At 28.4% G+C, this 13219-nt stretch overlaps 1 protein-coding gene across 3 annotated transcripts; it reads left to right on the top strand.

Moving 5' to 3' along the window:
• Nucleotides 1–7429: 7429 nt before the first annotated feature.
• LOC111288108 (phosphatidylinositol/phosphatidylcholine transfer protein SFH13-like) lies at nucleotides 7430–12816 on the top strand. Of its 3 annotated transcripts, none has more exons than XM_022878873.2 (15): nucleotides 7430–7576; nucleotides 8214–8305; nucleotides 8410–8713; nucleotides 8832–8931; nucleotides 9203–9469; nucleotides 9786–9863; nucleotides 9941–10045; nucleotides 10132–10181; nucleotides 10272–10371; nucleotides 10510–10608; nucleotides 10696–10809; nucleotides 10900–11068; nucleotides 11297–11688; nucleotides 11769–11843; nucleotides 12460–12816. In XM_022878873.2, the coding sequence occupies exons 2-15, from the start codon at nucleotides 8299–8301 to the stop codon at nucleotides 12478–12480; spliced, it is 1881 nt and encodes a 626-aa protein (XP_022734608.1). In that variant the 5' UTR covers nucleotides 7430–7576; nucleotides 8214–8298; the 3' UTR covers nucleotides 12481–12816. The 3 variants fall into 3 exon arrangements, with proteins under 3 accessions (XP_022734608.1, XP_022734607.1, XP_022734605.1); XM_022878872.2 differs by having other exon boundaries at nucleotides 7430–7814; XM_022878870.2 differs by having other exon boundaries at nucleotides 7430–8098.
• The last annotated feature ends 403 nt before the right edge of the window (nucleotides 12817–13219 follow it).

The raw sequence follows: 13219 nt of genomic DNA, 5'->3' as shown, positions 1-13219 counted from the left end.
GGACGCTCCCAGTCACATGCAGATGCAACCAAATTTACACAGCTTATGAGAGAGAGAGAGATAGAGAGAGAGAGAGGCAGAATGAACTTTCATACTGTGCGTCTTCGCTCTTCACTTTAAATAAATTCTCTCTTTCAATTTCCAATCAATACAAGAAGGAGATGTGATTTTTTTTTTGGCCCTTTCTCTTTTTGTTTTGCCTTTGGGACGCTCAGTCGCATAGTCTAATTATCATTTCTATTTGCTATTTCAACCCCGAAAGCTCATAATTAAAAACCAATCGATTCTCAGTTCGTCAGAATTTACACATTTTGTTTTCAATTTTGCCTTTTGAATCATTGATTGATAATAAAAAAATATAAATATATGAAAATTTATTAGATATATTGTTAATAAAATTTTTAATTTTACAAATGAGATGAATAAAATAATACATATTTTACTTTTTAAATAATTTTTTTAAATATATTAAAAGTATGCATTATCTTATTAATTTTATTTGTAAAATTAAAAAATTTTACCGTCAATATTATAAATAAAGCTAATAAAGTAATATATATTTCATTTTTAAATATTTTTTTAAATATATTAAAAGATATATATTATTTTATTAATTTTATTATAAAATTAATAAATTTTATCGTCAATATATTTAATAATTTTTTATGATATTCTCATTTTTTTAAAAAATCAAGAAGATAGGATAGGAAGTATAAAAAAAAAAATTGTATTAAATTTACATATCAATCACAAAAAAATTGCAAATCACAATGAATTGTTTTATTTGAGAAATGGGTATCCCTTTTGCTTCTTTTTTTTTTGTCCCTTGAAAAAAAGTAAAAATTATATCTTGAATATGTATTATATATTAATAAATGATTGATTTAATCGATTAAGTTTATCATTTTTATGAAAAGATCCTAAATTTGAGTTTTATTGATGATTATTTGTTAAGATTATCTCGAATGCATAATTTATAATCATTTATTTTAAATTATCAAATACGATACATCTTATTTTAATTTGAAAATTGAATAATTTATTTACTTTCAAAATTTTTTTATCAAAAAAAATATTATAAAAAAAAGAATATGTACTATATCTAAAATAAATGCAAATAGTATATGGATTTCCCAAGGCCACCAAGCATTTTACAAATATTTAAACATTAAAGAAAAAGAGGAAAGGTTGATTTTGGCAAGAGGCATCTTTGAGGCCGCAACAAAGAAAGCTGTCGGTTGGATACAGTAAAATTATTGTGTCGGTACAAAATAATTACTATTAATTTTTTTAGATTTTATTTAAATAAACAGTAAAATTATTTTTTGTGAAATTATGGTTGAGCTTGGAATACATCACACTCTTCGGTTAGATTTGATGATTTATATATTTATATAATATAAAATATTAAAAATTATATATTATTTTTATATTTTATATAAAAATTATATATTATAATTTATATTAATATAATAATATAAATATAAAATTTTTAATAATTTTATTAAATTAAATATAATTATTATTAAAATTTTAAATTATATTATTTTTATATTTTATATTTATATCATATTATCATATTATATTTTAAATTATTATATTTTCCAAAGATCTGTTTAATTTTGATAGATTACTCAATGGAATTTGATGCTGTCTGCCATTATTACTGCTTTTATAATTTTTTTTTTAGTTTCTCTTTCAACTTAACAATTTTTAGCTTCTCCTTTTTTTTTTTTTATTAACAATTGTTAGCCTTTCTTTCACAAAAATTTATTACAATTAAAAGGAAGAGAAAAAGGAAAATCTGACAACACAAGAGAAGAGAGAGAGAGAGAGAGAGAGAATGGTAGGCATATAGGTCAATACGTGGAATGTATGTTTGCACGTGTAGCTTTTCGGACATAGGAATGTCTTCAGCCTTTGCCAACACTTCTTAAGGCAACATGTTCACATATTCGTTTCTTTTTCCAGTTTTTATAGTAATAATTAAAGAAAGATATTATAGCAGCTCAGGAGCAAGAGAAGAGAGAAAGGCTATACTGATAAAGAGCTACACGCCTTGAAGGTAGAGGTTACTGAGATTGGATTTGATTATATTTTTTAATAATGTATAATTTTATAAATTTTTAAATTTTAATTTAAAGTTGAATTGATTTTTTTAAAATTAATTTTATTTTAATCGAATTTTATTAATTTGATGTAACGATTTTTAAAATTTAAATTTTTTATATATTATTTTTAATATATTTAAAATTTTAAGTAAAAACTAATTATTTTATTTTTATAAAAATATAAAAAATATATAAATTAATAAAAATAATAATTAAATTAAATTTTTTTAATTTTTATTTATCGATTTAAAATCTAATCTAAATTTAATCTAAATCAAACTACGCAATTTGAAATGAAGTTATGATTTTTTTATTTTTTTCCCTGAAAGGTTTTTGTCTTCTCGGGAGTGACTTTTCTTCTCCGTTGAAACTCTTCTGATTTTTTTTTTTTTTTTTGTGTCTTTGGGCACCTCGATGTCAGAATCAGAAACAGAAATAATTCAACCTATCTGCCTGACATAGGGCCCCCTCCCAAAGCTTCCAACTTTGGATTCTACGCCTCTCGCCCTGCCTCTTACTTGTTACTTGGATTTATTGCTGTTGATTTCATCCTCATTTGGTCGTTTCCATTTATTAACCTACACAAACCAAACTTTACGATGGGCTCAATTCATAATACTAATTAAAGAATCTAACCTAATAATTGTCCGGTCACGTTTTACTATTTATACAATGTGACAAAAAATTTTTATATTAAATGCATTATTAATATATAAATTATACACTATCAACCATGCATTAATATTTTATTAATAAAAATATTTAAAAAATCAAGTTTTTATGTTTTTACTTTAAGTGTTTTTTTTAATTTATATTTATTCATTAATAAAATAATATTATATGATTTATTGATAATATATAAAATTTATATATTAATAAAAGATCAAATATTAACTTTAATTGAAAACCATTAATAAAAAAGAAACATGCATATGTAAAGTTATGTCCAAATATGAGGATTAGCTTTTGGTGTGTATGATCTGATCTCCTATAATAATTATTTTAAAGTTTACCCGATTCCATTATATAATATATATATATATATTTTGATAAGAAAAATATATGGTAGATAGATTACTCAGTCTCACAAATCAGGATAAGATGTGTCGTATCTGACAGTTTAAGATAAGTGATTATAGATCATACATTCGAGATAACTCTAACAAATGATTATCGACATGACTTAAACTCAATACTTCTTCGTAAAAAAAGATAAACTTAACCGATTAAATCAATCACTTGTTGATATATATATATATATATATATATAGTTGTATCAATTGTGGTAGAAAATGTAATGGCGTGCATGCAGAGTTTCTGACCACTCAAATGCAATCCTACCGAAAAGTTGACTTTTAGCTTCTTAGTTAAGTTTGCAAGCAACTTTATGAACAAGCTGCATGAAATTGGAGCAATTAGAATGGTCCAAAGCCATTGATCAAACCTTCCTCTTTCACGGCCAAATTCAATGAAGTACAAGAAAACTTGAGATTGACAATGATAAATAATCTGATATAGCTTTCATTTGGACTTTGGAGGTATGGTGAAAGTTTTCCAACTGCACCATGTAGTCATAATTCAAGAGGACAATGTGAATATTAGAACCCTACATTCAAACAAATTAACTGGGAGTAATAATAATTGATAAGCAAAAACAATTGTAATCTTTTTAAAAAAATTAGGTTTTTTTCTTCTTTTTTATTTAATTGAAGACTATCAACGAGTAAATATTATTAATTAAAAGTGAAAAGAATATCATAACTAATTTTATTAAAATCCTAGTAGCCTTTCCATTAAAGGTTTATTGGATTAAACGCTTACACAATATCAAATCACATTAATCCAATAAGATGTGCAAAACTCACAAATAACTAAATTTATCAACTTGTTTAATAGACTATAAAATCACTAATTTATAGCAGCTCATTTATTAAAAAATTATAACATTCTTTCACTTGAACAATATTAATTTGATTATTTGATTTTAGGTAAACATAATTTAAAAAATAAGACTTCAAATTGATTAACTTTACTTTAACATGATTGGTAATCACAATTTTTAAAAAATAATTTAACCATTAAGACAATATCTTAATGATTTTATCTAATAAAACCATATAATACGGACTTATAATAGTCATTATGCATTTTATTGACACAAAACCAATTCATGATTACAAGTATTAAAGACTTTATCGACAATGATAACTCTATCGACATGGTCACAAAATCAATGAGCAAACCTTCCTCTTTTACTTGCTAATGCAATGAAGCATAAGAATACTTAACATTCATGACAATGACAAATATATTGATAAAGATACAATTTGAAACCATGGTGAAAGTATTTTTCATTTAGTTGAAGTTAAAATTAGACTTTTAAGAGTTTAATCATAAAATACAGACTTCAGCACAATGAGCAGAAGCAAATCTAATAACAAAAATAGAGTGACATATACATATCCTAAAAATTTAGAAAATAAAAAAAATTAAAAAAGAAAACCTCAAAATTTTCCTCTATGTAATTTCTATCAATAAAATTAATTAATTAATTAATAATATAATATTTTATATATATATATATATATATTTGAATCAGATTGTCAGCAGCATTTGTTTTGTGTTGTTATGTTTTGTTTGTAGGAGCATTTAGCATTGAAGAGGGCATGCGGCAATGATGAAACTATCATTCCCCCATAATGCATCCATCTGAGTTTCTTTTTGTTCTTAACGATTCCCAACTACGGCAAAACCCATAACAGTAATAATTATCGTTAGATATGAAACAAAGAAGTTTACTTTAACTAACTACCAACCGCTGGCTATTTAAGGTTTTAGGATTGGTCGAAGGGACCATCCCCATAAATTTGTTGTACGACCAACATTCATAAATACACGAAACAAGACGCAACAAATAAGGTATTGAATGCTTCATCAATGTGCATTGGACCTGTATCAAACTCAATTGTCAGGTAGCACTACTAGTAATTGCTGCTGCACTAAACCCCTCACGTATAGCTAGGTTATTCTTATTTTTATTCGTGAATTTATGTTTGTTTATTTTGTGTTTAATATATATGTAAAATATAAAAATTATTATGTTATAATTTGTATTAATATGTTAAATATATATTTTTTATTTTTATTAAATTTATATATTATTTTTATTAAAATTTTAAATTATATCATACTTAATTTTTTTATATTTTATTATTATATTATATTTAAAATTATTTGATCTATTACTAATATTACTTTGTTAGATTAGATAAAAAATTGTCTCGAAACTAGATACAAATAGAGGTGGGAAAAAAATCAAGAAAATAAAAAATTGTTGTGTTAGATTTGATCGATTTTATTTTTATTTGATTAGAATTTAATTCGGATATTAAATATTTTTATTAAGTTCGAATTGATTTTAGGATAAAAAAAAATAAAAATATCTTAACTAAATTGAATTATGTATTTGTATATATTTTAAATTTTTATAAAATTAAAATAATTATCTTATATTTAAATCTATTTTAATATATAAAAAATTTAATTTTTAAAATCTAACAAATCAAACTGAAAAAAGTCAATCCAAATTAGATTGATTTCAAAGAAAATTTGATTCAAATTTGTATTGAATTTTAAAAATTATAATATCATTTGTTAATTGAAATAATCAAACCAAAATCGAATAAAAATCCAAGCAAACCGTAATTCCCTGTATGTATACATAGATGTAAATACGTATCCTTTGGAATTTATGTTGTAGTAGAAAAAGTTTCATTACTCATGAGAGTGTGAATGGGATGATTGTGGCAAATGTTGCATGGTACCAGTGAGGTTGAGGCTTGGGTTTCTGAATTCTGATGAGACCCTTCGGCAGAGAGAGAGGGGACAGGGGCTAGTAATTAGGGTGCAGGGTGTTGGTTGGGTTGGGAATAAGAATTTTTCATGAGTTTTGCATTTGCGAATTTACAGTGTTGCTTAGGGGTGAAAAAAAAAAAACGAGAAATTGATTAAAATCATAATATTTAATTTGATTTGAATTGATTTTTTTTATTTAAATTAAATTAAATTTAGATATTAAATATATATTAAATTTTAAATTTAAAAATAAAAAATAAAAAAATTAAATCAAATAGAATTATATATATTTAAATTATATATATTTTAAATTTTTATAAAATAAAATAATAATTTTATATTAAAATCTATTTAAATATATTAAAATTTTATATTAAAATAATATAAAAATTAAAAATAAACAAATCGAATCGAACCGAATCAATAATCATTTCGATTCAAATTGAATGATAATTTAATTAAGATTAAAATCAAAATTTAAATTTTTATAATATTATGTATATTTAAAAAAATCAAATTGAATCTTATTTAAATCGAAGAAAATAAAATTATCTAATAGATAAAATTTATAATACGATTAGTATTTAAGATTTAATATTTTGATATTTAAAATTATCAAATTTAAAATTTTAATTATTAAAATTAAAAATTTAATAGTTTACTAATAAATACGCGATTGTTGACAAGATTTAATACTTTTTAGGATGGGTAATGGATGTGGATTTGTGGAATAGATGTTTCCAGCTCCACATCATGGTCGTAGGATTGTATTAATTACATTAATTGGGGGTTGTTAATTGGTCTTTGTCTTTTTTTTTTCAGATTTAGACAACTAAACTTAGTAATGGGATGACAGAAATGTATGTAGATAAAAAAAAGTCAAAGTCGAATTACGTAAATCATTTACAATTATTATATTATAATTAATCAATTATTACTAATTTAAAATTATATAAAATTTACATTTATTAGTAGTAAATTTCACATAATTTTTGTTGTTATTGAATAATTATAGAATTATAGTAAAAAAAAATTACAAATGAAAGTTCCCAAGTACAAAGATGGATTGTAATAAAAGAAATTTAATCAATAATTTTTAGTTAAATATGATAATTTAAAACATGATAGATATTATAATTAAAATTAAAAATAACATAAATTAAAATTAAAAAAAATTATATATTATTTTAATAAAATAAAAAACATATAATATTATTTATTATCACAATTTTTATTTAAAATTATTAATATTTTTATACGACACACGATTATATAAATTATCATATTTATTTTTAATTTACTAATTACTATATTGTTATTATTATTTTTACTAATTTAATTAATAATAAATAAACTAAAGCTAGTACTTATTTATTTTTTAATCATAAAAATTAAATAAAACAAGAAAATGCCACGCATCCAAAGCCGAGCTGACAAATAAGCGAAAGGAAGCAAAGCAAAGTGACTGAAGAAGAAATTCTCTCTCTCTCGCTCGAACCTTCATCAACCACTCTGCCTCTCACCATTTTCTTTTTCTTCTTTTTAGAGAAAGCGAGAAAGAAAAGCAAAGAAAAGTTTGTGCATTTTGCGAGAAAAACTGAGAAAAAAAAGTTGAAAACAAAAATTTAATAATCAGATCAGATCTTTCCAAAAAAAATTTTTTTTTTTCTTCTTTTTTCTTTAACAAGTAATATTCCCCGGAAAGTTTCTTCTTTTGTTTTTGGCGCTGTTGTTATTGCGTTTCGGTTGATTCCACGTTCGCTGTATGGAGTCAGTGGGTGCATTTTCTTTTACATCAATCAGTACACAAGACAAGTCCGCACGATTCATGTAGTAATAATCAGCATTGTAAGAGAGTGAATGCGTTGCGGCGTCTTCATCTTTTAAAACCTTTAACTGTGCTTTGATCTCATTTTCAACGATCTTTTACTGTTTCCAAGCACTACTGGCTGTGAAATTTGATGTTTCATTTTTGGGAATCGCTTTTGTTTTGTTTTGTTTTTTTTAGAATTTATAGTTCAAATTCAAACAGATATGAAGAAAATCAGTAACTCAGTATATAAGATTTATTGATAACTGAGAGAAAAGCTTGTTCATCCATGTCCAGATCTGATCATCCTTTAATCATTTAGGTTCAGTTTTGCATAAATTTTGTTGCTTTATAGTTATTGCTTCCTGATGTGAAATGATTCATTTCGATTCATTATTTTCTGCTTCTGTGTTCTAATTCTATTCCGCAATGTGCAGAACAAGATGGGTTTTTTGTTTCATTTTATTGAACAATACTAATAGCTTCAAAGACCAAAGCTTGTCCTTTTGAATTGCGTCTGAGATGTCAGGTATGTTAAATCAATTGCTAGTTCTTGAAATGCATTTCTGATTTTTTTGACTTGTTAGTGCCTGTCTTGCTTAAGTTTACTTTGGTTTTGTCCATATTTGAAAGGGGTGGAAGAAATTGGAGCAAGTGAAGAAAGCAGAGACAAAAGGTTAGATTTTGACAACTCTGAGGATGAGAGAAGAAGATCCAAGATTGGGAATCTGAAAAAAAAGGCCATAAATGCATCCAACAAGTTTACTCATTCTCTTAAGAAAAGAGGGAAGAGGAAAATTGATTACAGGGTCCCTTCTGTATCCATTGAGGATGTTAGGGATGCAAAAGAGGAGAGTGCCGTTCATGAATTGCATCAAAAACTTCTGCATAAAGATTTGTTGCCTCGTAGGCATGATGATTATCATACTTTGTTGAGGTCAGTTGCTGCTTTCAAACACAAGCCAGCAAATTCCGCTGCTCTATTCGTTGAATGTCTCGCATTATATCAGGCCGACTCAAGTATGCTGAGAAGTACTTTTACTTTTGACTTGTAGATTCTTGAAAGCTAGAGAGTTCAACATTGAGAAAACAATCCAGATGTGGGAAGAAATGCTTAAATGGAGGAAAGAGTTCAGAACAGACACCATTTTGGAGGTGAGAAATGTAAACTTTTTTGTATCTCTTTCATCCAGTCCAGTCTATAATGTTAACTAATCTGGAACTCTTCACTGGTGAAAAGTTAACAAATAAAACCGCTAATGAATGGCTTGCATTGTATTTGATAAGGCCTAATAGTTTCGTGGCACCTTAGAGATTATGTTGCTTTCATGATTATAATGCACATTATATAAGAGCTAGGATTATACTTTCATTTATCTTTTTTATCATACAACTTTAACCTTTTGTTGTATCAATCAATGCTTAGGATTTTGAGTTTGAAGAGCTGGAAGAAATATTGCAATACTATCCCCAAGCGTACCATGGAATTGACAAGGAAGGGAGACCTGTTTACATTGAGAGGCTAGGGAAAGCCCATCCAAGTAGGCTTATGTGTATCACCACCATAGATCGGTATTTGAAGTACCATGTCCAAGAGTTTGAGAGAGCTTTGTTGGAGAAATTCCCTGCTTGTTCAATTGCAGCAAAGCGACAAATCTGTTCAACAACTACTATATTAGATGTACAAGGACTGGTATTTGGCTCTTATCTTTGACGCCATTTATCAAATTGAAGATTTGACAACATTACATGTACCAATATGGCAGAACTTTGATAGCCTTGTAGCTTTTAGAAAATTTTATATTGCCAATAAACTCAAAGTTTTTCTTTTATATGTAGATCTAGCACTAGAACTGAATACACAAGCTGCATTTCACACAATAGGGCTTGTCATGTCTACCGTAGATGTTGAAGTTTTCTCGCTTCAGTGGCGGATGTTTTATTGCTTCATTTAAAGCAGCCTAATTTTAGAATTATAATTAGTGATTAAATGTTGCTTTTGAATGTAGGGCATGAAGAATTTTAGCAGGACTGCTGCAAATCTTTTGGCTGCCATGACTAAAATAGACAACAGTTATTACCCTGAGGTATCTTATCCAAACCACTTATTTTTTTAGTTTCTGTTGCCAGTTTATCTGTAATTCTTTTTGGTATGGCTTTACAGACGTTACACAGAATGTACGTAGTCAATGCTGGTTCTGGATTCAAAAAGATGCTTTGGCCTGCTGCTCAGAAATTTCTTGATGCTAAGACAATTGGGAAGATAAATGTAAAGGATATTGCTCTAGGCATTCTTCTTTTTATTCCCCTTCTCCTGCTTCCTAGTCGACTCAATTTTTTATTTACAAATTGCAGGTTTTGGAGCCCAAATCTCTGGGTAAGCTACTGGATATCATTGATGCTAGGTCTGTTAATCATCTTTGTTCATTCTTACCTGCAAGAAAATTCAACCTATGATCCCTCATAAGTCCTTGTTTTTTCTTCACCTCTTTCAGTCAGTTGCCAGACTTCTTAGGAGGGTCGTGCACTTGCTCTACAGATGGAGGGTGTCTTAGATCCAATAAAGGTCCATGGAATGATCCAGAGATAATGAAGGTAGCCATCCCTTCAATCAAAGTAGTTCTGTTTATGTAACATGCTGCTTTTTCCTCTTAAGTATGAATTGTTTGTTAGACATGATTTTAGGTTTTCTTCAACTTTTATCTGGATATTAACATGCGGTTCCATTGATAGGTCGTACATAATGCAGAAGCAACATTTGTGAGGCAAATCACCAGAGTATCTAATGACTGGCATAAATATGACTCTTCTGTTCTGATACAGCCATTAAAGGTAAGTATTGAATCTTGTGATCATCGAGCACAAAATTGTTCTGTGATTATATCTTCTCTGCACGTGACTTAACACATACTCTGTCAGGGAAGGACTCGTGACACATCAACAGTGGAGTCTGGGTTAGATATTGATAACCAATGTTCTCCAATTGGACGAAGAAGCTCTGCATTTCATTGTTTGGCACCAGTTCATGAAGAAGTGAGTTGCCAAAGTCGATAATTCTGCTTGTGTGCTAACTAATGTGTGTTTTGGTGCCGCTTTTAATAAAATTGATTCTAATTTATGCAGGTGAGGGTATCAGATCAAAATGCTTTCTATAGTTGTGATGATAGTTTCCCTGTGGTTAAGAAAACTATAGAAAATGACCAAGGACTGCTATATTCCCTAGATCAGTTGCCTACTTCTAGTAATGTGGATAGCCAATCTCATGTACAAGCATCTTCTGTTTGTTCGGAAGGTATTTGAAAATGCAATTTTATCACAGTAATCAGTTCCTTTTCTTTGAGGAGGATACCTTAAATTTACTATTGTTATATGGTATGTTTGATAGTGTATGGGCAGTGTTTCTTGTTTACTACCTGGTTTCACTGATACATGCTGATAATTTACCATATAGTTGACAGATGTTCAGTTATAATTTCCTATCCTTTGAAATTCTCTTTTCTAAGTTGATATAAAATTTCAGGAACTTCAATCGCCCATTGGCTTGACACTTTCAAGGAAAATGTTGGGAGAAGGAATAATCATTCTGCAGCAAAAATGCTGATAGCTTTATTGGTCAGATTGGCTGCCTTTATTCGTATTGTTCCGTTTGAATTTTGGGGAAAACCAAACAATATTCATCCTTCGAATATGACGGAATCCAACATGAAATGCCATTCAAATTCAACAGCACTAGAAGCTGTAAACGAAGAAGACCATGTCCTTCCATGTATAGAGCGTCTTCAGAAACTAGAGAAAGCATTCGAGGAACTTAGCAACAAGCCTGCTGGAATTCCTGTAGAAAAGGAGAAAATGCTTATGGAATCTCTGGACCGGATCAAATCTGTCGAGCTTGACCTTGAGAAAACAAAGCGAGTATGACTCATCTTATTTACCTGGACTTTGATTTCAATGACAACAATTTATTTTCTTTTTACAATGTTGTCATTTTACAGGTTCTACATTCTGCAGTAATGAAGCAACTTGAGATTTCAGAGTTGCTGGAAAATATTATTGAGTCCAAAAGTCGTGTAAGTTCCATTCTCCGTAAAATAGTATGTTCCAAATGTTTCAATCTTGAGCATGATCCTATATTCTGGTGTTTTGGAGGTTGCATGTCTTTTACTAGTGTCCTGTGGTAGGGGCAGCAGAAAGAAGGGGTAAGTAAAAAGTAAAGCCATTGCATTGCTGCCTTCACACAAAATGAAAAAGAATCCAAGACCTACTTTGGTTTTCAACTTTCTATTTGAGAAAGGCAACCATCTAGCTAATCTGCTTACGAAAAAGAAAAATGTTGGAAGTATACCAAATATGAGCTCTAGCTTCTAGCCATACTGTAAGAGTTTCAAATAGACCTGGTAATTTCGTATATGTCTTTTTATTTCGTGTAAAATATGTAAATTATTATATCATAATTCGTGTCAATACACAAAACATAAAACAGATTCTTTTAGTTTTTACCAAACTCAAATATAATTTTTGTTAAAATTTTAAATTTTATTACTTTCGAATCTTTTTTATATCACATCATATCATTGAGTTATATTTAAAATTATTAGGTCTAGTTTCAAATGCCGATTTATTATCTTGGTGTTATCAATGCTTGTCTCACGCGAGGAGTGATGGTTGTTGGCTTGCTTGTTGCAGCAACGGAAATTCTTCTGTTGAATGTTTGGAGATTGACCTTGTAGAAAGAGTGGAGCTACAGGAGCCAGGTCAATGGCGACAAAATATGTCATTTCGGGCCATCTTTGTCCATGGCACGTAGAGGAAGCATGGGGTATGGACACTTTCTTTTTCGCTTTCTTCATCTCCTTTTAACTCTCTCCCACATGACTGAAGTTACAGTTGAGCTGTACGGATTTTCCCAAAGCACAGCTTTGAAACAGTGTAGAGAGAAAAAAAAAAAAATTAGTGAAATAACTTTTTATAATGCGGCATGACATGTTTTGTTTCCTTTTCATTTTGTTGGAATGAATATAGCCATGTCCTACTTAATGTAAACACTGAGCATTGTGAATGGAATTTTGAAACCTAACTTGGAGATATACATCGCCATCATCACTCCAAATACAAGCCCACCAAATACATACAGTTTTCTTTCCTCTACATCCAAGATCTCAAAACATCATCCAGAATATAATCTATAACTCGCAAAATCCTTTTGGTTCTCGAGGGAATTGCTTTGCTCACGTCCTATAATATAAATATGATTCTTCTACCTTATTCGTCAAGTTCTTTACTGTCAAATCCGATTGCCAGCTAATCGACCAGTATAGTCTGAGATAGACAGTTTTGACACCTGGCCAACAGCGCACTAACGACTCACCTACCCAAATTGTGTTCGCATTATAAAAAATAAGATTGAAGCACAGATGACCCTTCTTCTCACTCTCAATCGCTTCTC

Source organism: Durio zibethinus, chromosome 4 (assembly GCF_047325235.1).
Source record: "Durio zibethinus cultivar Kanyao isolate XHJ-2024 chromosome 4, ASM4732523v1, whole genome shotgun sequence".
Classification (NCBI taxonomy): Eukaryota; Viridiplantae; Streptophyta; class Magnoliopsida; order Malvales; family Malvaceae; genus Durio; species Durio zibethinus.
Note: the sequence above shows the minus strand (reverse complement) of the source record. Positions and strands in the feature narration are given on the sequence as shown.

Coding starts and splice junctions, on each gene's coding strand:
- LOC111288108 (XM_022878873.2), top strand. Junction 9,864..9,940: donor ACAACAGTTATTACCCTGAG/GTATCTTATCCA, acceptor ATGGCTTTACAG/ACGTTACACAGAATGTACGT. Junction 11,689..11,768: donor ACCTTGAGAAAACAAAGCGA/GTATGACTCATC, acceptor GTCATTTTACAG/GTTCTACATTCTGCAGTAAT.